The sequence below is a fragment of the Cucurbita pepo genome, chromosome LG12, assembly GCF_002806865.2.
Source record: "Cucurbita pepo subsp. pepo cultivar mu-cu-16 chromosome LG12, ASM280686v2, whole genome shotgun sequence".
In the NCBI taxonomy this organism is placed as follows: domain Eukaryota; kingdom Viridiplantae; phylum Streptophyta; class Magnoliopsida; order Cucurbitales; family Cucurbitaceae; genus Cucurbita; species Cucurbita pepo.
Genome location: NC_036649.1, coordinates 6,345,417 through 6,370,034, shown reverse-complemented (window position 1 = coordinate 6,370,034; position 24,618 = coordinate 6,345,417). Strand labels below are relative to the sequence as shown.

Here is a 24,618-nt window from a genome sequence, read left to right as displayed (position 1 = left end):
TTTCATCAAGAAAAGCGCTAGCATGGGTAACCTCTCTGTACATTACCATAGTTCTTCTTCCGCTGCTGCCTCGCCCAATCCTGACTCCCCTAACTCTGATCCTGTTCATGATACCGATGGCTTTTTGTCCGATGATCCTACACATGCATCCTGCTCCGCTAATCGTCGGGGTGAAAGGAAGAAAGGTAACCGATGAACAGTTTCAGAATCGTAACGTTAATGTTTTGGTCCTGAAACGTTTGTCTCTGAGAGGATTTCGGACCTGATTTCCTTCGTGATTTGGTTAAGGCAATTATGGTGATGTCTGTGTTCTAGAGTTTAATTGATTTGTTTCACAATCGCTTGCGCCGTATATTTGTGACGGATTTCATGTCTGTTCTCTGATTAATGCTTCGCGCTTGGGTGATTTTCTTGTATTCATCAGTTTCACATGTTCCTTTTCGGATTTTCCTTGGCTATTTCTTGCTTTTTTCTTTTGATCGGTTCCGACATTCTTTCCAGTTTTGTTACGAATTCTGATACATCAGAAGAATTTCATTGAAAACCAATGACGGAGGACCCAACAGACGCAACACCGTAGTAGTTTGAAAATCAGTGATACCAAGTTCTTTACTTAAAGAAGCAAACCTATCTGAGGTTAAAGGAGATAAGTAAAAACAATGGTCAAGATAATTCTCTTGATCTGGTAATCGATAATGAAATTCCCGTCGTTTTTTATACTCCAGGAATGAGAATTTAGTGTTTTATAACAATTGAGATTCTCAATTCGATGGAAGATTATGAATCAGTGCTTTCTAAGTATGCATTGTGAAGCAATGACCTGCTGGCCTTTTCATATGAGCCTTATTTCTTTTCTCTCAATGGTTAGACACAATTTACATTCTAGCTCCAGTGGCTACTGTAATGAATGCCATGGAAGGTTGAAGAGAGGAAGAAGGCCTTTACTGGCTCGACATTTGATAATAATTGCATTTTAAGTTAATAGGCCTAAGAGGAGGTCGGCGGGGACGGGAACTCCATTAGGTTTCTTNAGGCCTTTACTGGCTCGACATTTGATAATAATTGCATTTTAAGTTAATAGGTCTAAGAGGAGGTCGGCGGGGACGGGAACTCCATTAGGTTTCTTGATGCGGTAAGTATTGCGTTGGATGCTACATTTCCTAGTTTCATTTCTAATTGCTTTGGAAATAATTATTTGTGAAATTATTTGTGTCGTTTGATTGGTTAAAGTCTCTGTTTTCACTTTTATTGTGAACTTTTAACCCCCATTGCATTTGTTGAACTCGGACAATACTGGAATCTCAGATGTGTTTTTCTTGTTTAGTCTACAATTCTGGGATCAACCGAGATTGGGCGTTTATTGTTCAATATGACTATGGAGTTCGACAACAGTGATCAAACAGTAGCATATTCTCTTAATGCATTGGAGTTCTAATAATTGGATCAGGTATCATATTACTGTTGTTTGATGCCTTAAATGTTTTTAGGTGTTCCATGGACCGAGGAGGAGCATCGATTATTCTTAGTTGGTCTGCAGAAATTGGGGAAAGGAGACTGGCGTGGAATTTCTCGTAATTTTGTTATTACGAGGACTCCAACTCAGGTGGCAAGCCATGCCCAAAAGTATTTCATTCGGCAGAGTAATTCAACAAGAAGAAAGCGAAGGTCGAGCCTTTTTGACATGGTTCCGGAGATGGTTAGTCTTGAACTCTTACATTGCTAGTTTATTATTGGCGACCCCCGTACTTCTCTGTTGAGTTTGCATATTAGTGTCTGTTGAGTTTTTTCTTGTCACGTTTCTACGGTGTCATTGTCTTGTATATTGTAATTGAAAGATTGGTGTCCCTATTCATAATGCATCTGGATATTGGATCTAAACAGGCGTATCTACTACCATGGCACATTTTTTTCTTCATAAGGTTTTGAGTTTCTTCGTATCATTGTCTCTCAGGCATCTGATCCGCTGCCTATGCCAGAAGATGAAGTTTTACATGCTTCTCAGGCAAAAGAAACAGAGAATTCAAGTTCCCAACCTTCACTAAATCTCTCACTTAACTCAGAGTTCCATACGATGGAAACTACAGTTGAAGAAGAAAATGGAAACGAACTCGATGCAACTAAGATGGAAGTTGCTGGTTTCCCACCTATGGTACCAGGATTCATCCCGGCTTATATGCCTGTACCTTTCCGTATTTGGGCACCAAGTACATTCCCAATGGAGGAAGAAAAGGGTGTAGAAATGTGTCATCATGAGGTCCTAAGGCCAATTCCAGTCGTGCCGAAGGAACCTGTCAATGTTGATGAACTAGTTGGCTTATCTCAACTCACTCTACGAGAGCACGAAGGAGAACATAGAGAGCATTTGCCCCTGTCCTTAAGATTGACAGGCGAGGGCTCGAGACAGTCAGCTTTCCATCCAAAAACTCCAGTTAGTCGTTCAAACTTAAACAAACAAGGACGACAATGATACAATCTAAGCTCTTTGAAATGAAGGAGGGAGAATTCTTCATGCATCACGAGCTTTTCTTGTAAAATGACACCCTTAAATTAGTTTTTTTCTTAGAAACTCCGTAGTGTGGGTGTTTTTATTGATATCAAGTAGGCTAGAGAAAGTTCTTTAAGTATATCTATTCTTTGTAACTGTAAACAAATAGATATGTAATAAATATGTTAATTAGCCGATCCTAACTTGATTTTATTGATAACTCTTTGTACCCTTTTTAGGTATCGATCCTTTCTAACCAAGGAATTGATTGGTAATTCCACTTTTGCATTTCTTTCTTTGGGTTGTCTAGCAGGTTCAGTGCTACAGCCCCAAAGATGGGAACGCTTGCTTCAGCCCTGCTTCAGCCATCTTCAATAGCCAGAAATGAAGATGGGAACGCTTGCTTCAGCCATCTTCAGCCATCTTTCTTTGGGTTGCCTGGCAGGTTCAGTGCTACAGCCCCAAAGATGGGAACGCTTGCTTCAGCCCTGCTTCAGCCACCTTCAATAGCCAGAAATGAGGTTAGGTGCGTTTATCTCTATGAAATCAATTTTGGATTAATTGTTTTTGTTCACACACTGCTCCATATATGAACACATGGACTTGAATGCACATTGAGTTTAGATTGAATATGTCTGGTTTTTCAATTTAGAGCATGATCATTGAAAGTCAGGAACACTGGAACAAGAGAATTTGGTTTTTGTAGGAATGCAGACCCCACTGTTGTTTTTGTTGTTTTTGTGTCTGAATAGTGTAAATATGGCAAGGAAGAACAATTCTACTGTTTTTTTTTATAGCAAAAGTCGAGAATTATTCAAGTGCTGAAATATAAACCGTCCAGTTCTTTCGGTTTCACTTCTTTTCTGGATTTAACTTTTAGTATCATACCTCCAATAGTTAGCTCCTTTACAGCTGAGATTACAGCTGAGCGTGATGAAGAACTGCGTATTTGTATTGTATGGGTGGGAAGTTTGTTACCTTTTTCCTCTTTAACGCCAAGAGCCTTGCATGCATTCCTTGGAGTTCTACCCCTGTTGTTTCATCTTAACTTGTGTTTTAAATTAAGAATTTTGATTTGGTTGATTTGTTTTTTGTTTTCTTCTTAATATTTTCTTCCTTTATCAAGCTGTTCTTCTATTGTGTATTGCGACTGTTCCTTCACCATCTGTCTTCCAATATTCAATCATGGCCAAATATAACTGGATTTTGATTTAGAGCTTCCTTCAAGGTTTTAAAATCCCTCTATTAGCGATGGGTTTCCAAGGTGGGATCTCTCATTCCACCCCATTGGAGGCTCAATATCCTAAAATCCCTCTATTAGCGATAGGTTTCCAAGGTGGGATCTCTCATTCCACCCCATTGGAGGCTCAATATCCTTGCTGACACACCACCTGATATCTGGTTCTGATACCATTTGTAACAGTCTAAGCCCATTGCTAGTCGATATTGTCTTCTATAGGCTTTCCATTCTGGGTTTTTCCTCGAGGTTTTAAAATGCCTAGGTTAGGGAGAGGTTTTCTCACCTTTGTAAGGAATGTTTGGTTCCATTCCAACTGATGTGAGATCTCACACTTCATCCTCCACATTTAACATCCTCTTTCTTATTTGTAACCTATCTTTCTAACTTGTTGCCTTCTAAATTCAAGTGCTTATCACCAATAATTCCAGTGAACCCCTAATAATTCCAGTGAACCCCTAATAGATACTGACGCTGGAAGGCCGACCGCCACTTGTTGGAGTGGCAGTGGCTCGATGAGTGCAATGGGCGTGATAGACTTTAATTTTGTGGGGGGTTTTGGATTAGGTAAGGGATGTATAACTGCAATTGAAGAGTTTCTATCTCTTGTGTGATGGAAAGATGAAAGGAGGATGATTCTCGGGAAAGATGGAGAGGAGGAAGATTCTCAGGTGGTTCATTATTTTGGCTTGTTTGATGGACACGAGGTTTTCAAGTAATAATAACTTGATGCATTGTTCAAATTCAGTTGTGGGTGTTTATCTTAAAACTATCGAGTTGGATTGTATTTATTTTCTTCTAACAATTGAATCAGGTTCAGGGTTGCACGTTTAACCGTTATTCTAAAAAGTTGACCAAATGAGATATCAACTCGAGCATGACTTGGTGGATAAATCATTGAGTCATTTAAGCACAAACAATCGAATTATGTTTACGTTAAACATATCTCACCGTCATTCTAAGAAGTTAACCAAATAAATTTAACAGGTAAATTCTTAATTATAAAAATAAATAGTTGTCGACCAAAATCAAATTCGTTACTTTTTGTGATATCAGTTTGACCATAACTGAGTGGATAAACAATTTGTGATATCAGTTTGACCATAACTGAGTGGATAAACAATTGAGTATCATTCTAAGCACGAACAATTAAATTATGTTCAGGTAGAAAGGTGGACACAGGGAGGGTATTTTGGAAAAAAGAACAATAATGGGTCATGATTAGGCCCAAAACTAGATGATTCAGCCCAATAGTGGTCTAAAATATCTGATTTGGGCCGTCTTCAAATGGGCCTATGCCTGGTCTGGACCAGCTCTAATCCAACGTAATGGAAGTTACGACTTCCTAGTCGACGCGTCGATTTTTCGTTGAATAGCGACATGTCGTGCACTCGTGATGAAGAAACGGAGAGGGTAGAATGGTCATCTTGTTAAATATTGCGCGCGAGCGAAAGCACGTACTTCCGAGTTTGAGCCCTGTTTCGCTACCTGTACTATGGTTCAGTTTTCATTCAGCTCCTCGCATTTTGCGTATGATCGCATCGCACTGAGGTATTTCTCTCTGTTTTGATCGGTTGCGTTTTCTTCGCCAGTAACGTTTTGTAATGAGGAATTTTGATGTCTCTTCTTTTGATCGTTGTTTCTTTTCGATGTTCGTCCGTTTTCCTCTTCGAATATCGTTGTGCACTTTTCTTTTCGCTTCTTGCTCATCTATAGGCGTGAGTGTTTTCGACAACTTTCCGGAGGTAAATATCGTTAAATGGATTTGATAGGTTGTTAGTGCAACTCTGAAGCATTCGATCGAGGCTATATGGTAATTTTCACTGACATTTTTTATGAGATCGTTAGCAGAGAGTAATTCATGCATTGTCGTCGGTTGTTGGAGGTCGTTGCATGTAGGATTTAGTTGAGGACATGTTAAAAAGGTTTCGTGGAAGCGTCATTGACGACCCCTGGTTTGCTTTGCTTTGCAACCACACTTGAGATAATTCTAGCATTATGTTTCGGTTCAATTTTAGATTATAGAAGGAACTCATTTCGTTGTATTTATTACAATCAGACAATTCAATTAAGAGTCTTTGAGGCGTTTGATCACAAACGACTTACACAGGTTCTCTACTTAATTACTGAGTGGCTTTCCTGTGAATGTGAATTTGTTAACCGTGAACTAAGAAGGCATTGCCAACCCATTTAAAGATAGTTCTCACCTTGATTTGGTTTTTTTTTTTTTTTATATGAACTAAAATATTTATACTTTTGTGTATTCAAGCTGTTTTTAATGAAAGATTGTTGTTCTAACCTGTGGCCATTCCCGCTTTGATACTTCTAAGTGTAAATTATGATATTTTATCAATGTGTTTAGGAATGGGTTTCCAATTAGAAAGCTAGTGTAGGAGTAGATATTTGATATGGAGTTAGGGCATATGATTGTAGAAACTACTAAATTTATGACCAATCTTTTTAATGGTCATTTCAGGTGAGGACATATTGTTCAAGAACTTCCATGAATTATTAGCAGAAGAGTGGGTTAGAGGGGGCTCGGACAGTGGTCAGAATGGACGGTGGGAAATTGCATTGACAAAGTCTTCTGAGAGGGTTGATGACGCTTTCAAGGACAAGACTCTAGCACCCTACTCGGTTGGATCTACAGCTTTGGTTGTTCTTCTGTCAGTTTGCCAGATTATTGTTGCCAACTGTGGTGACTCCATGCTCTGTCGTCAGAGACGAGCCATCCCCTTGACGGTTGACCAAAAGGTTCAATTAGAATTCTGTGCATCCCGCTTTATGTTACAGAAATTTTATACTTGGTCACAATTTATAATTTGACTTCATTCTTAGATAACATTTTCAATTAAACGTACACCACATGCAATAAATTATTCATCATCAGTTTTTAATTCTCTCATTTGTCTCCTCAAAGGAATGGATAGGTTGGAGTTGGAACTAGATGATGAAGGCTGTTGTGGGGTTCAGTGGGCTTACGCTTATTGTGTATAATTCTGTCGACATAATTTCTATCTTTGGCGTGCTCGTACCCTATTGAGTTATTGCTCCATTTCTGAAATTGGTAGGTGAGAGTAATATCTGAAGCATTGGAAAGATTAGATTGTATATAAACTGGTTATACCAGATTATGTTTATTTTCCATTAAAGTTCCCATTGTTGATCTTACTCGAAGTTATTAAACCTTGAAGGTTCTTGATTTTGTATCATGTTGCAGATTATGGTTGCCAAACGCTTAATGCTTCCAAAATTAGTATTTTCTCAATTGCAATTGTGCCTTTGTTTAAGTTATGCTTTGTAATCTTTATGTTCAAATAAAGTGAAGACCAATCATATGTCTCAGTTGGCTGCACAAATTTGCACAACATATTTAGTTAATATTAAGACTCTTGTATTTTCTCCTTTCTGATGCAGATTAGTAGGCCAGAAGAATATGATAGACTGGTTAAGGGAGGAGTGAGGATTCTGTTTGTGGGCGTCCCTAGGGTCGAAGGAGTAATGACTATGACCAGGGCAATAGGTTTCTTCTGATCCATAGCTTCATATTATCTGATCTAGTCATAACTAGTTATCTGGTTCTATTTATTTCCTGACACTTACTTTCAACAGTCAAGTTAATAATTTTTATCATCCACCAAGTCTCAAGCCACTGGAAAAGAGCATTTAAACTAGCTGGGAATAAATATGTTATGTTGCCCTGTGCTTTCATGTTTTATTACTGTTCTAATTGGTTCAAGGTTCTGTTTTTGCTTAACAACAAAATCATTGCTCACTAAGCTCATCATCCTTGATACTCATAGTTTTTCTCACCGTTTTATTTTTGCAACTTCCACCCACATACTGTTCTAGTTTTGAATTTGTTTCTTAAAGCATGGATTATATCTGAGCTGAGGTTACATTTATGTCAAGGACTGAAGAAGACGAGTGTTTGATTCTGGCTACTGATGGAGTATGGGATATCTTGTCTAATGATGATGTGATGAAGAGGCTTGCAGCATACTGAGGAGGCAACACAGAAAGTTGGCGTTTGGTGGAGCTCATGATGCAATTTATCCAGCACAATATGCTGCAAATCAAATCCGCAAGGTGTTCAGTCATTTGAGTGGTGACAACATCTCAATTTCTGTAATTGACCTAAAGCACCAAATCAAGGAGCGCCAACCTGAACGGTGAACATAGTATCGACATACAGGTTGGCTGGGCAGAAGTATGTGATCTTTTCTATAAACTGGACATACACTTGAGCTGTAGTTAAATAATTGTACAAATTCTGCAGCTCCTTTACCTTATCTGTTCTAGTTTGTTAGAGAGGCTTGCCGTGTATTTTTCTATATACCTAGTTCCAACCCTGTATACTATTTTTGCATGCAATTATGCATCTACCTTACCCAAGTTCTCTTCACCGTAGAAACCCCACTAACTAAAATGAATTTGCCGATTTCATGAAACAATTAGCAAACTTCTTACAATACAGAGTATCATTCCGAACATGTATGCAATGGAACGTGTGTAATCAATATATGTATACAAGTGACGCCATTCATAGTTTCAAGTTATTGGGTGTTAAATTTTTTGTCTAACTTTGGCTCAACNACCATACATAGTTTTAAGTTATTGGGTGTTAAATTTTTTGTCTAACTTTGGCTCAACTNGCCATTCATAGTTTCAAGTTATTGGGTGTTAAATTTTTTGTCTAACTTTGGCTCAACTCAGATGAATGCGTAGTACTGGGATTCTTTCTGTTTTAGGTTACTACGAGGACTTGGATGGGCTTATTTGGATAACACTTTGGCGAATGGAGATAAAGCTACCCATAGTGGAGAATGCTGCTTTCAATAATTTCGTATTTCCAAGGAACGGATTCTTATGAGGATGAACAGAATTGATGCTGCAAAAGGAGGAATATCTGTGTAAAGCTCACTGAGAAAGCAACCTTAAAGGTAAGCCTCTATATGATTGCAACCAACACGCACAAGTTTGGATTATTCTCAATGAACACATTCTCGATTAGGAAAGGTACTAACGTATTCTCTTTTTTGTTATATCCGTTCTCTTGAGCTGCCCATTAAGCAACTAATTCTCTGAGGTGGCAATGTTTATGCTTTCTTGAATTAGGACGATGGCATCAAAGCCAGATTTTAAAATTATAGTGGTTCCTTTATTGCCGTGTAATTGATGTAAGCTAGATGTTTCTATATTTTCCCCCCCCTTTTTTAGCTCAGTAATATGAGTAATATGTGCATAAAGATTTGAATCTTTAATTTTTATTCAGGATATTATATCTTAGTTCTTCTTTTTTTTTTATTACAATTTTTTTTCATGAGTTATTTTATTTATTTATTTAAATAAAAAAAGTTTCTGACAAAAATTGCAATTATGAACTTGACTTCAATTTGTGTTTTCGTAAAAAGATATATTTTGATTTTTTTTCCCCACTGATCAATTGTTTTTAGTTTAAAGAACTTGTTTACAAAAATAATTTTTAGTATAGTATTTTCATTTACTGTTTATAATAAATTAAAAATGTAGTAAATTTCAATGAGTTAATGTATTTAAGAAATCGTTTATAGCTATAATTTTTCGGAAAAAGGCTAATAATGTATGAATAATATGTTTCTGTGTGTAGTTTGAAATCTGTTTTAGAGACATGAATGTTTTTTGTTTTCATAAATTGAATATTTGAGCTTGAACACATCATCGCTATGAATTATTGATAATATTTGATCTCATGTTGCTCTTGAAACCATTCTTCTCTTTTATTTTGAAAATATAATTTTATGTAAAGAAAACGATAGCGGTGTCTCTTCTAAGTTCTAACCTACCTTTCTATCTCTTTTATAACGCAACCTTTTCTCGAAATCAATAAATCCTTTGGATTGGGTGATTGAGAATTTTCAAATTCTTGCCGAATTAGCCAGTAAAAACAAGGAGATTTGAGAGAAAGAGGAGATAAGAATTTGATATGTATGCCATTGGGTGTTTACTGTTTATAACTTATAAGTGAAATTAGTGGTCGAAATCCATGGTTACATAACGTCTCTTAGATTCTTCAGGCTTATTTTTGTTGATGGTTCAATGGTTGCTTGTGGGAAGACTGTTGGGAGGGGAGCAGTCCTGATTGTCTTATGTTCCGTAATTTTCCCCCTTGAAGTTTTGCATTGGTGGCTTCTTCCCTTGCGGTCCTTCCTCTCCTACAATTTCCATTTTTCCATCTTGGACACCTTCTGTCTGATTGACAGTCTTTTGATGTCTCATTGATGCTTATTTATGTTTCTTCCTGGGGTTAAGATTGTTTATTGACCTTATCCTCTTGAGCCGTTTGCCTGTGGCTCATTTTATCTTTTGTATGGGTCTCGCCTCCTCCTNTCCTGGGGTTAAGATTGTTTATTGACCTTATCCTCTTGAGGCGTTTTCCTGTGGCTCATTTTATCTTTTGTATGGGTCTCGCCTCCTCCTTGTTCTCCTTGACCATCAATCTTATTTAGAGATCATCTTGTATTTTTCCAGGGGTCTTAGCAGTGCAACATTTGTAATACGCCTCANGACCATCAATCTTATTTAGAGATCATCTTGTACTTTTCCAGGGGTCTTAGCAGTGCAACATTTGTAATACGCCTCAGAGAATCTAGAGGGCATGTCCTGTAGGAGTGTCTACAAGTTCGATTTGAGACAGTATTTTGTAGGCTTTCGGAGTGCATATGATAAGAGGTCTTGTTTGGAGGGAGGTGGTGTTGTTTCATCCTCCCTCATAAGCTAGGGGTAGATCTCTAGTGTGTGCCTTATTTTTTAGTCTAATGGAGTGTTTTGGGCATTTGTGATTGTAANTGTTGTTTCATCCTCCCTCATAAGCTAGGGGTAGATCTCTAGTGTGTGCCTGATTTTTTAGTCTAATGGAGTGTTTTGGGCATTTGTGATTGTAACTAAGAACAGTGACTATCTTCTCTTTTGTTCTTATTCATTGGACTGATTATTCTTTTTCTCTCTGGAGTCTTTTATGTAATTTTTGTAGGTAGTTAGCTTTGTATTATGACTCTTTTACTTTTTTTATTATATAATTATTATTTTCCTCTTATGTTGTGTCTTTTATCAGGAGTATTTTTACGATTTCTCCTTATTCCTTTTACACAAGAATGACATAAATCTTTTAGTCGTTACAGATTTATGTCATACTCTAATGAACAACCGGAAAGATTGATAATACAAGTAAGAGATTGATTACTGTCCAGGGTGGGATTCTTATCGACATAGGAGGGACAGTGATGGAAAAAGAGAATCACAATCTATGCCACGAAAAAAAAGGAAAAACAAAAAATATGAGTATATATATGTAAACACATAGCCTTATTCTGATCCCACTTCACCCACCACACCCACACATATCGCTAGCTTTTTCCTGTTAACTCTTTTAACAAAGCATTTGATGTGACCAAGCATTTGAGAATGAGAAAGAGAGAGAGAGAGAGAGGGGCTGTGTGTGTAGCTCAGCTTCGAGAGAAAGCACTGCACAAACATCTTTCTGCTGTACATGCACTTCTTATCTCACTTGGTATATTTATGGCAGAGGAATGTAAAGGTGGAATCTCTTCCCCTGAACACTTGACATTTCCCACTTTTTAACATTACATCTGTCTAAAATTACAGGTGAGAGATGGAAGAGTAAAAGACGTGACAAGGACCATTGCCTGCAAACGTACTGAGCTTCTCATGTCAATCATTGGTGGGATTTCTTCTGTCTTTAGGGATCATTTCACCATTTTGCTCAACTTATTGATTCTCCCCTTCATAGTGATGCGTGCTTCTCGACCCATATTAGTTATTCTCCACTCACCATCTCTTAACTTTTCATTAAATCCTCCCATCCTTCTAAATATCTCTGTTTCATTTATTATTTTATTATTTTTTTTGGTTGATAAATGCTCGGTTGGGAAATCGAAGCCGTACCAATTTTAGAGAAAAAAAATATATTTTATTTACAAAGAGAAAATAATAAATGTTTTATCCATGATGGTAGGTTGAAGTAATTGGATGTACCAGTCTCTATTCTCNATATATTTTATTTACAAAGAGAAAATAATAAATGTTTTATCCTTGATGGTAGGTTGAAGTAATTGGATGTACCAGTCTCTATTCTCTGCTTGATTTGTTTGTTATTATGTAATGAAATTATTTGAATAAGCTTGATATAGTTTCTTTCAAGAAAAAGAAAACCTCACTTATTTGATAATTTGTTAATAGATTTTTTTTTTCTGTTAATAATTTATTGCAGGTCTACTTTTTAGGAGTCCCGAATTTTGTACCCGCAGTTCCTGCATGTATGTATGCCCACACACCGTTCAATTATTTTATATATACATATATATTTTTAAATATTTTTTCTTTGTTCAAATAACATGTAGAGATTCAAACTTCATCTTGATTATAGGTATATATCTTACTTATTGAGATAAATTCAGGTTTTAAGCGGGAGCACGAGTATATACATACATATATATTTATTTACTGTGAAGGCTTATAAGATGCAGTGAATTGATAATTAATATGATNCTTATTGTGAAGGCTTATAAGATGCAGTGAATTGATAATTAATATGATAAATACTAATAGCCTTCCCAGGACATAGGTAGTGAAGACTTGGTAGGGTTCTAAGCTTACTCTCTAAGAATTATTAATTTGAAGTATCAAAAACTTTATAGGATACTTATTTAGACAGAAAACGAGTGGTTCTACCTAATGTTAGATGGAAAAAGAAACGGTCAAACCGACCTATTAATAGGGAAAACACCCAAATGGACAAAAGTTGATTCAATTAGTTTAATTCCACTATTTAAAAAGGTGGTTACATTAACTATATTTCATTTGGTTTTTTTCTTTCTTTCCAGGGTTTTAAGCAGGGATTTATAACTTTCAATTAAAATGTGACCAAGTTGATCCAATTATCATCAAGGTATTTATCCTCTGACCGAATTATCATAATTTAGAGTCCTAAAATTTTATGTTAATAAAATATGTTCATTTAGTTATGTCTCCTGGTGAAATGATGAGCCTAACCCATATTTGTCTCCTGGCTTTAATTAATTAGTATGAGGTTGGAAAGTTTGAGCTTCTCTAGCCTAATTTTATACATATTTGAATTTAAAACTTTGAATTATAGAAATTAATTCATTTTTTCAAAAAGATATATCGAAATTTAATTCATAAACTCTGAACATCTCCATAATGGTCAGTANGTATCAAAATTTAATTCATAAACTCTGAACATCTCCATAATGGTCAGTACTTAAGAATAAAATTTCATGATAAGAAAACTTGTAAGAAACTGTGGATGGTTTATGTTAATGGTGGCTTCACTCTTGTTTCAGTGTCTAGAGTTTCAGTGAAGTCTTTCTTCTAGTGACGTACTTCATCTTCAAGAGATCCTCCCATTAACTGTAACTAAATCCATGACAAAAACAGCTTGGTAAAACATAGATCAAATTATAATTTGAATGTGATTCTTTGAATGTTAATAGTCCTATATTTTTAAAAGTGTCTTTCTTGTTATTCTTAAATTTTTTATTTTTTGTCTAATAAATCCATGACAAAAACAGGTTAGGTATATAAATTTAGTTTTATATGTTATGTATCAATTTTTAAATATGTTGTATATGTTAATGGCTGAGTTGACACTAAATTAAAATGGCTTGTTTTATGTGGTATGAAGATTAGAAATTTCTATTTTAAAGAAGTATTGGATGTCAATCACCAATAAACTAGGTTGATGTTAACCATTAAAATAGAGTTTAAACTATATATTAATACGACAAGTGTGGGTTAAGGATTTAAATTTTTTATTTCAAACGAATTTTAGATGTCTTTTAGCTATTAAGTTAGCCTCGTATTTGATATAAATTGCGATTATATGAATGGAGATTTGAATTTCTAAGGCTGTGAACGAGTAGATACCCTACCTCAACCCTTCTGCCCTACAACTATGCTAGGTGTAACATATTCTTTGATTTGATATTTCTCTCCANTTAGGTGTATGTAACATATTCTTTGATTTGATATTTCTCTCCACCACAGAATATCATTTTCATTTCCTTGGGTGGGGTTCATTTTGGAACGATGACAGAAGGAGAGAAATGATTGGCCNCTAGGTGTAACATATTCTTTGATTTGATATTTCTCTCCACCACAGAATATCATTTTCATTTCCTTGGGTGGATAGGTTCATTTTGGAACGATGACAGAAGGAGAGAAATGATTGGCCAAATAGAGTAAACAAAAGTGAAGTGATTCATGTTCTTTTCTTACCTTAGGTAGAAATTTCTTAGGAAAAATCGAATTTTAGATTGGAATAGTAAGAGTGATATGATTGTTTCTTTTTTAATTTATGAAAATGGTGGTGCATATATGGCATGGACACTTGGGGTGGGATAAATTCTTTGTCTAGTACGAATGCGAAAAACTTTATATTATTATTATTATTTAGGTGCTTTAGAACAGGACAGATTTTGTCTTAAGCATAAAATGTGTTGGGCAACATTTTCTTTTTTTTGGGGAGGGTGGGCCACGTGGTCGTCTTCATCGAGTTGGGTTTTTTGTATTCTCTATTGTACTGTACATACTTAGTGTCATCAATATAAACTTTTAGTCAATAATCTTTTTTGAATTTTATCTCTAATGCCTTTTGAGTCCATCTAGATCAAGTGTGTGAATTGTTGTGTGATTCTAACAACCAGTATAGAGTTGGAAAATACTCACCATGATTTTTGAAAATGGAAAACTCAAATATTAGAATTGAAAAGTTTGAGATCCCATTTTGATTTTTTTGAAGATTATCTATACCAGAAATATCTTCACAAACCCCTGTTTGGGGTGAATCTGTATATCATGACCATAGAACAGTGGAAGTTCAAGGATCGATAGATCCTAAGATTGGTCCGATTGACGCTGTCTAAAAACGTAGCGTTCAACATCATCAAAGAAAAGATAACGTCGGATATATTAAAGACGTTGTCGAAGATATACAAAAAAAATCATCGATTATGAACCAGATGTACTCGATGTGTAGATTATTAAATCTACGAGAATGTATGAAGATGGGACTCCATCCACAAACGTTTTAGAAAGTTCCTTTTGGAACAGTATTTTATGAAAAAGGACAGAAAAGTTAGTTTATAGGGAGAAAAAAAAAACATCCAAGTACCAATTTAATAATTCTTTATTTGCCGCCAAATTACTCTGGGAGTAATTTCTATCATGAGTAATAATGCCAGACAGCTTCTTCATCAAGCTTATATAAGTAGGGAGGATATAAGAAAAGCAATAAAAAGAACTTGATGGGTCTCTTTACATCAAATCTAGACTATTTTATTTTATTTTCTGAAATTCATTGCTATAGCTTGTAGAATCTATTTTAAAATGTTAGTTTTATCATATATTCTTCATTAAATATGATTTTATTATTAATCTTTTTTTATAGATGGAATCGCTCTAAATTATTATTATTATTATTATTTTATTTTTTTTAGAAAAAAATATCATCTGCAATACCTCCTTATTGTCTTTGATTCTGAAGTATATTACTACATCATCTCTTATCAACATACGAATATATCTTTAAAAAAAAAACTTAAAACAGTAAGATGAAAGTGTGAATACAAACAAACACTTAATAGGACATCATAGCATCATCAACAACATTTCTTTAGAAGTTCTTGTCTTTTCTTCAACCTATTTTATGTGTTACTTGTAACAGTAGGCGTGAGATCCCAGTGAGATCCCATGTCGGTTGGAGAGGGGAACAAAACATTTCTTATAAGAGTGTGGAGATCTCTCCTTAACAGACGCTTTATAAAACTGTGAGGTTGATGACGATATGTAACAGACTAAAACGGACAATATATGTTAGCGGTGGGCTTGGACTGTTACAAATGGTATTAGAGCCAGACACCGAGTAGTGTGATAGCGAGGACATTAGGCCCACAAGAGGATGGGATTGTGAGATCTTACATTAGTTGGAAAGGAAAACGAAATAATTCTTATAAGGGTGTGGAAACCTCTCCCTAGTAGAGGCGTTTTAAAACCGTGAATCTGACAACGATATGTAACGGGCCAAAATGGACAATATCTACTAGCGGTGGATTTGAGTTGTTACAAATAGTATCAGAGCTAGGTATTGAGTAGTGTACCAACGAGGACGCTGGCCCCCAAGGGAGGTAGATTGTGAGATCCCATATCGGTTAGAGAGGGGAACCAAATATTCTCTACAAGGGTGTGGAAACCTCTTCCTAATAGACGTGTTTTAAAACCGTGAGGTTGAGGGCAATATGTAACAGCTTGTGATTTTAATAGGATGCTCGAGAAGTTCCCTTGTTCTTTAACCCTCTTTCCCAAAGCAATCAGGTCCACACATCACATACTTGCATTGTCATCATCTCCTGTTCCCTTTTCCCACAGCTATCCCATCTCCCTTTTCCCTCACTATATAAACTCCCTTCCAACCCTTTCTTAATGGTATACCTCAACCGCCTTTAACCACTCATTTCCTTTCCTCATAAACCTTCATTTCCCCCTCATTCCCACGTCCTGAAATGGAGAAAACACAATTGCGTAGGCAGCTCGCCAACATCAGGCAGTCCCTCTTTGATCAGGTAATGTTCATTAAATCTAAAGGGTTTTTGAAAGTGAATAGTATTAACTTAAAATTTGATTGATTTGGGCATTTTGCAGGGCTTTCTTGATGAACAATTCGTGCAATTGGAGGAACTGCAAGATGATGCTAATCCGAACTTCGTGGAGGAAATTGTTACATTGTATTACAGAGACTCATCCAGGCTGATAGTCAGCATAGAGCAAGCACTGTAAGTTGTTTTTCTTTAGCTGTTCTTCAAATTTCGAAGTTCTTTGTTAATTAATCTTTAAGTTTTTGATAAATGCAGACAGAAGAGCCCTCTGGACTTCAATAAGTTGGATGCTCTTATGCACCAATTCAAAGGAAGTAGCTCAAGGTAACAACAACCCAGTAAATATAGAGGTAAACAAATCTGTGTGTTGAAGCAAAACATTGATGTTGTTTTGTAATGGGTGCAGTATTGGAGCCAAAAAGGTGAAAGCTGAGTGCACACAGTTGAGGGAATATTGCAGGGCAGGAAGTGGAGAAGGGTAAATATCTGTCATTCATATCCTTTCTTCTTATTCCCCTCGTTATGTCCTGGTTTAATTCACTTCAACGTGGACGGCTCAGATTGATGGAACATCAATTTCACCCTTCCCCTAATATATCTATAAAAGCTAAAGTTCTACCGCTAATAGATATTGTTCTATTTGAACTTCTCATTTCTGGCTTTTCTTCAAAGTTTTAAAACGCGTCTGCTATGGAGAATGTCTACCTCTACTCCGACCCATGCCTCACACCTAGACCCCTACTCCGACTAGTGCCTTGCACCGGTGGGCTTAGGCTGTTATAAATGGTATAAGAGCCGTCATCGAACAATACAAGACATTAGTCAGAGTAGGGGTCTAGATGCGAGGCAGGGTTTTAGGTGCGAGGTACTAGTCGGAGTAGAACTAGACCCTCTCCATAGTAGACGCATTTCAAATTTTAAGGAAAAGCACAGAATAAGACAATATCTGCTAGCGGTAGATTTGGGCCGCTACAATATCTATATCATTTTTTCATATTATCAAAGTAGAAAGTAGCATGGGCATTTATGGTTCAGTTTTGCATGCATGCAATCAATGGAAACCATGACGGTAGGAAGTGAATATTATTATTATTATCATTATTACATGAAGAAAAAGGCACCAACTTTTATGAAACTTGTTGAAGTTGGGTCCGTACTGTTTATCCTTGTTGAGGGTATTAATATTTATTATTAAACTAAGAAACCCACTACAAACAAGTTAGAGGTTATTTTATTTACCATAAACGAATGCATTTCCTGTTTATGACTGTATGAACTTCTGTAATGAAAAACAGATGCTCAAGGACATTCCAACAACTGAAGAAGGAATATACAACTCTGAGGAAGAAGCTTGAAGCCTATTTTCAGGTTCTTATAATAAAATAAAATAAAAATAAAAATAAAAAGACTTCATTTCCTTTTCTTACTTTTGTAAGGTAACGTTTAACGTTTAGCTTTTGTGGTCTAATTCAGCTGGCAAGACAAGCTGGGCCCATTGATTCTGCCTGTCGGCCCAAGTAATCCACACGTGGATGACAAATGGATGACAAGTGGACGACAAAGCTGATGTGGCAAGATGTTATTGGAACTTCTATATGTTTCCTAATGTTATGTAAGCTCCACTTATGGATTGGAGCACCCTGCCTGTGGGGGCTATGGGTTGCTTTTGTTTTTGGGTGTAGTTCATGAATGCAATTTTAATTCAAGTTTTGGTTCCTGTGTGATCGTTGTTGGGCCTTCTGAATCTGAACTTAACCTACCCATTATCGGCCCAATTATGAACTTTGGGCCTTCTGAATCTGAACTTAACCTACCCATTATCGGCCCAATTATGAACTTTGGGACTTCTGAATCTGAAAACCTACCCATTATCGGCCCAATTGTGTATTTTGGGCCCTTTGAATCTGAAATCAGCCTACACATTCTCGGCCCAATTATGTATTTTGGGCCTTTTGAATCTGAACTTAACCTACCTATTCTCGGCCCAAATATGTAATTTGGGCCGTCCAAATCGCATAAGCCCAACTTTGAAACGAGGTCCAGAGACTAAACTCCATACTTTTACTTTTATTTTAATGATTAAATAAATAAATAAGACATCACTAATTTGTTATTTATTTAATTATTCCAGATAGAGGATGGTTAAAACTGATTCCCATTTATCGTGAAATAAAAAAGAATAAATAAAAATAAAAATGCGGAGGAAATATTATCAGAAAAGGCGGTGACGTAATAGATAGGTGGGAGAGATCCACGAAGGGCGTCCCCTTCTCCATTGCATTTGCAAACCCGAAGCTCTTTCTCGGACCCGTCCACTCTCCCTTTCACTGCCTCCTTCTGGTTCCCACTCCTCTGTGCTTCCTTCTTAACCTAGGGTTTCCTTGGTGCGCGAGGTATCTGTCTCTCCGGCCCCATTGAGGCGGTTAATCGGTCTTCGTCTTCTCGGGAATCGGTTTTTCTCTTCGGAGAAGTGTTGGCATTGGCAGAATCGCCTCATCTGTTGCTGCTTTCTGTGTTTGTTTCGCTTCCCTTTGTTTTGAACTTCTAGATTTGTTGATAGGGTTTTGTGGATTTCTTGTTTGGGAGGAGGGTTTTTGATGATTGGTTGGGAAATCTGAGTGAACTTCGACTTAGTGGTGATTTTCGCGATTTTCTGTCTTTGAGGGTTGTATTTGATCGAGTTTTTTTGGGGGAGATATAGTCATGGCTTCTTACAGGCCATATCCTCCACAATCGTCTTTCGGTCCTTCACCGGGTCAAAACCCGATTCCGCCTCCACCAGCGCCACCGGCGGCTTCCGTTCCTACGCAACAGCGAGGGGGTAGTCAGTATAATCAGAATTGGGGTGGTTATGGTGGTGATGGGTCCGTGCCTCCTCCTGCTTCATCTTCATCGTATCCCCAAAATTACAACCAAGTTCATCAAAGTTCTAATTTCCACCAGCAACATTATGGTCCGCCGAGAAGCCAACAGCCTCCACCTCCTCCTCCTCCTCACCAGTCGTATCCCTATGCACCACAGCCTCCGCCGCCTCCGCCGCCCGATTCTTCCTATCCACCGCCTCCACCCCCGCCAGCGTCTTCGCAACCTTCTCAACATTACTTCCCCCCTTCACAATATCCCCAGGGTAATCAAAATCAGCAGTCAATCCAGCCACCACCACCTCCACCCTCATCTCCACCCCCGAGCTCCTCAATCCCGCCGCCTCCACCCCCAAATTCTCCACCACCTCCATCAGCGCCTCAGCCAAAAACAGAGGGTTCAAGCGTGGGAGCACACGAGCGTGATAAAGGGGTTTCAAAAGATCCCTCATATGGCAGGCGTGAACGTGAAAATTCAAATCATGATAAACACCAGAGGCACTCTGGTCCCCCAATGCCTCCGAAGAAATCAAACGGTCCTTCAGGGAGAATAGAGACTGATGATGAGAAAAGACAGAGGAAGAAGAGAGAGTTCGAAAAACAAAGGCAAGATGAAAGGCATAGACATCATCTAAAAGAATCCCAAAACACTATTCTGCAAAAGACTCAAATGTTATCTACTGGGAAGGGGCATGGATCAATTGTGGGGTCCCGAATGGGGGAAAGGAAGGCCACTCCATTTCTTAGTGGTGAGAGGATAGAAAATAGGTTGAAGAAGCCAACAACATTTTTGTGCAAGTTGAAGTGAGTATGTAAATATTTTCGTTGTTATTATCTGGTTTTAATTCAGTACCATTTTGGCTATAATTATTGACATCTACTAAGAGTTCGTTGGATGAGCGAATGAGCGGAATGCTCAGTTTCCGTTTATTCCTTGTAGTTATTATTATCATTGTCGCACTCTTCTCTTGTGGATGCTTCATTAATTTTTGTTCTCTTATGGATAATGATATTGTACTTTGACGTCCATGCATTTCAAAGATTCCGGAACGAGCTTCCAGATACAAGTGCTCAGCCAAAACTCATGTCGCTGCGGAAAGAGAAGGATCAGTATGTATTCTTTTCTTTTGCCTCCAAACTTTGAATAGAAGTACAGCTTTTGGTTTACTGATATGTGGGGTATGTTTCCATTTATGTTATGTTCTCCCTTTCATCTTGCCCCTCACTTTGCTGGTAAATCTATTATGTGGTCTGAAGAATTTAGAATTATTTGGTTTAGCACAAAGATTATCCTTGTTGTGATATTGAGCAAAAAATGAAATAGTAGAAAGTGAGTGAAACGTCTGTGCAAGGCATAAGGGAAATTGAGCAAGGTCAATAAGTGCACCTTTATTGTGATATTGAAAACTCAAAAAGCTAAAATTTGAGGTATTCGCTTATTAATGTTCACCTAGATAGATAACCTTACTTGAACAGGATATTCCAGGTTTGTTCGATGGTGTACTTGAGTTCTAAAAGGTCCATCTCAAGAAGCTGGGTGTGCACTTTGTTCCTTTATCCTATGTTGGAAAAAATGTAGTTTAGAATAGAATCATGTGATGGTTTAGCTCTCAGATTTATTCTTCTATGCAAAGCATTATTTGAAAGACACAAGGGAATTCATGTCAGATGTGTATTAACATGTAAGCTTCGCCGGTGACCTTTTGTGTGAAAAATAGGTTGGGCTTCCACTGTGTTTGGGTTGTATTGGTTGTTTCCACTTACAATTATTGAATTTCTTGTCTTTCGGTGCTTCTTATGTTTTATTACCTTGCAAATAGGTTTGATTTAAGTAATATGAGGTGGCATCTTCTATTTTTTGGGATGTTGCAGCTATACAAGATATACAATCACTTCACTAGAGAAAACGTACAAACCTCAGCTTTATGTAGAGCCAGATCTTGGAATACCTCTGGATTTGCTTGACCTCAGTGTATACAAGTATGGACCATATAAATACTTTCTTTAAAATGTTACTATTATGTGTGTGCCATTCTTCTAACTTTTTTCCATGTATGTTTAATAGCCCTCCTAGTGTTAGAATACCCCTTGCTCCTGAAGATGAGGAATTATTACGTGATGATGTATTGAAAACTCCGGTTAAAAAGGATGGTGGTATTAAAAGAAAAGAACGTCCTACTGATAAAGGTGTTGCCTGGCTTGTTAAGACCCAGTACATCTCTCCTCTTAGCATAGAATCCACGAAACAGGTATTGATACCAAGGTGCTTTCATACAAATAATTTTTATGTAGTTGTGTCTGTGTTAACAAGTATTGCATCTGCAGTCTTTAACTGAAAAACAAGCCAAAGAACTGCGAGAAATGAAGGGAGGGCGCAATATTCTCGAGAACCTCAATAATAGGTTTGTCTTTTAACATCAAGAGATTTTTTTAAAAGAATATACCAAAGTTGTATTTCGTGTGATCATATTCTTTACTGAATGACGTGTTTTCCAGGGAAAGGAAAATTAAGGAAATTGATGCATCATTCGAGGCATGCAAGTCACGCCCTGTTCATGCAACCAATAAGAACTTGTATCCTGTGGAAGTTTTACCTCTTCTACCTGATTTTGATAGGTATGAAATAATTCAATCCATGATTGTGAATTTGGTGACTAAAATGATATATTTATCATAGTCTATTTGAGCTAGAATTTTGTGTCAACTTCTCTGCTAGGCTACGACACAATGTTATGATCTAGATGGAAATTAGTTGTTGGCACTGGATGTTTTTGTGTATGCTCTTGATTTACTTTTCAAGAAATCTTGATTGCTAGCAACTATTCCATCTCTGATAACGGTCTTACAGCATCTTAGCATCTTATATGTATCGGCACTTTGTTATTTTTACAATAGTAAGATTTGTACCAATTGGAGGAAGTTTGCCTTATATCTCATTCGTTCTTATAAAAAAATATATTGTTATTGCATCAGGTATGATGATCCATTTGTTGTGGTCGCATTTGACAATGCTCCCACAGCTGATTCAGAGACTTTTAACAAGTTAGATCAATCCATTCGTGATGCACATGAATCACAGGTCAGTTCTTGAGGTTATTGATACTTCAAATATATTGTTGAAAGGCTGATCGCTAAAGTTCGTTTAACTAACACATATTAATGTCATTGATTTTTCTTATTATAAAAATATTATTGGTTTTAGTTTCATTGTTTTATCTTTTTTTTATGTTGAAATTCCTTTCAGATTTTTGCTCATCTGAGGGAAGGGTTTATGTGGCGTAATATTGTTTGTCAGATATTTCTGGTTCTGGCAAGGATCTTTGTGGATTAGATTGGGTGGGTTGGGTAGGTTGGGAATTATTTTGGACCTAATCCAGATGCTCAGGTTGGAAATTGGCCTATTCTAGTAACCGTAGTTCAGTGATGAACCATTTGTTTCAAGGCCATCTATTTTAAAATTTGTATAAAACAAAATATAGTGAGATAATAGAACAGTAGTTTTCCGACAAAATAATTAAATGATCTAACTCAATGTTTTTAGTACTTAGAACCAATTATTTTCTGGAATTTTCTGGAGTAAGAAAACTTAAAAATCCGTTGGCTGGAATTAAATTTGAAGAGATACTTTTGTAATTAGAATTCATAATAGGAAATGTAACTAAATTAGTTCTAACTAGGTTGATTGAATTTGAGTCTTCTGACTTCTTTGAGAACTCCTAATCTTTAGTATCATACCAGTGATAAGTTTGCCTTGTGATCAGTTAATAAAGCTTTTGTATTTGGTGCTGAACATTGTGTTGGATAAGAAAAATGTTCATTCCGAAGAGGGAAAAACAACTATTTGTTGCTGAAATTACGTTATTAACATTCAGTACCAAATAGTTAGTTCTAACCCCACTTGTCGGTCCTTTCCAGGCGATAATGAAAAGCTATATGGCAACAGGCTCAGATCCTTCAAAACCTGAGAAATTTCTTGCTTACATGGTTCCTTCTCCAGATGAGGTTAGTCAATGTATTATACATTTTAATATTGTTATTTGCAATTGGAACTATAGTTTTCTGTTTCTCTAATCTTGCCCAAAGCCAAAACCAAATGAACAAATACAGCTTAACACCACCTTCACTTTGTGTTTTCGTTCCTTTTTGTTAAGAACCTCGTGTGTTTATCTTTCTTTTTATTAACAACCTCGTGTGTTTACCTTCCTTTTTATCATTAAAAGACTCTCTTTCTCTCTCTCTCTCTCTCTCTCTCTCTCTCTCTCTCTCACACACACACACACACACACATTCTCCCATGTGAAGCAAAATCAATGAACAAATATTACTCCTATGTGAAGCAAGTTCATGTTATCATCTTGTTTTGATTCAGCTGTCGAAGGATATTTACGATGAACAAGAAGATGTCTCGTATTCCTGGGTTCGTGAGTACCACTGGGATGTAAGTGCAGGGGTTTTTACTTAGTGTGCAACATTTAGTTAGAGTTTTGAATACACCCTAGGTGAGTTTTCTGATGACACTTGTGACAGGTACGAGGTGACAATGTGGATGACCCCACTACATATCTCGTTTCATTTGATGATGCAGAAGCTCGTTATGTGGTATTCATTTATCCTTCATCTCTTTATAATTCATTAGAAGTCTCGTATGTATTCAAGGCTTGTTCTTGTTCTTGGTTTAGATATTTACGCAAATCTGTTCGATTTCAATTGTAGCCACTTCCTACAAAGCTCGTTCTTAGAAAAAAGAGGGCTAAAGAAGGGAGATCAAATGATGAGGTTGAACATTTTCCTGCACCTGCAAGAGTGACTGTAAGGAGAAGACCAACTGTAGCTACTTTGGAAGTGAAGGATCCAGGGGTATATACAGTTTATGAACTCAATTAGTACGTACACCCACGTTTATGGTTGTTAGTTAGCGATTTTAACTTGTGTCAGTGGTGCTTTCAGGTTTACTCTAATTTGAAAAGAGGGTCAGATATTGAAGATGGTCTTGGGAGATCACACAAACATGATAGACACCAAGACATGGATCAATACAGTGGAGCTGAAGACGACATGTCCGATTGATTAGCTCTTTGGTACAATCGATTAATTTGGCTTCCCATAGATTATCCCCCTAGTGCAAATGCGAGTATCTGGCAGGAACTCGCCCAAATTTTTTTATACCACCAGATGTTTATGGTGCTTTGTTGAGTGTGTACGTTACATATCTATTGCTACGCTAATTCAAGTACTTGTATGCATTCTTGAATATTTCTTAATTTAATCTGTACAGTTCTCCCCGGCACAGCAGGAAAAATGAATTCTGAAAAAAATGCATGACATTATATACTCCTGTTTTCTAGAAAATTTTGATGTAATGAT

At 36.8% G+C, this 24,618-nt stretch overlaps 4 protein-coding genes across 4 annotated transcripts; all 4 read left to right on the top strand.

The window, feature by feature from the left end:
* LOC111807716 (transcription factor MYBS3-like) lies at positions 1–2,688 on the top strand (the record flags this gene model as incomplete). The annotated part of the gene is given in 3 exon segments (XM_023693558.1): positions 1–185; positions 1,488–1,696; positions 1,952–2,688. Coding segments are annotated over 3 exon segments (910 nt in total), but the record flags the coding sequence as incomplete, so codon positions are not given.
* A 2,515-nt stretch (positions 2,689–5,203) lies between these two features.
* Positions 5,204–8,277, top strand: LOC111807805 (probable protein phosphatase 2C 6). Its single transcript, XM_023693676.1, has 5 exons — positions 5,204–5,273; positions 5,439–5,467; positions 6,199–6,476; positions 7,140–7,245; positions 7,643–8,277. The coding sequence occupies exons 1-5, from the start codon at positions 5,218–5,220 to the stop codon at positions 7,726–7,728; spliced, it is 555 nt and encodes a 184-aa protein (XP_023549444.1). The 5' UTR covers positions 5,204–5,217; the 3' UTR covers positions 7,729–8,277.
* On the top strand, positions 7,798–18,111 carry LOC111807806 (histidine-containing phosphotransfer protein 4). Its single transcript, XM_023693677.1, has 11 exons — positions 7,798–7,932; positions 8,474–8,665; positions 11,367–11,442; positions 11,992–12,037; positions 12,605–12,669; positions 16,062–16,360; positions 16,440–16,570; positions 16,649–16,717; positions 16,800–16,871; positions 17,689–17,761; positions 17,867–18,111. The coding sequence occupies exons 6-11, from the start codon at positions 16,301–16,303 to the stop codon at positions 17,912–17,914; spliced, it is 453 nt and encodes a 150-aa protein (XP_023549445.1). The 5' UTR covers positions 7,798–7,932; positions 8,474–8,665; positions 11,367–11,442; positions 11,992–12,037; positions 12,605–12,669; positions 16,062–16,300; the 3' UTR covers positions 17,915–18,111.
* Positions 18,112–18,597: 486 nt separating this feature from the next.
* LOC111806361 (protein PAF1 homolog) lies at positions 18,598–24,541 on the top strand. Its single transcript, XM_023691631.1, has 12 exons — positions 18,598–20,058; positions 20,296–20,364; positions 21,127–21,234; positions 21,320–21,503; positions 21,580–21,656; positions 21,751–21,870; positions 22,228–22,333; positions 23,170–23,256; positions 23,624–23,692; positions 23,782–23,853; positions 23,968–24,111; positions 24,202–24,541. Exons 1-12 carry the CDS (start codon positions 19,097–19,099, stop codon positions 24,319–24,321), a joined length of 2,118 nt encoding a protein of 705 aa, XP_023547399.1. The 5' UTR covers positions 18,598–19,096; the 3' UTR covers positions 24,322–24,541.
* Positions 24,542–24,618: the final 77 nt, after the last annotated feature.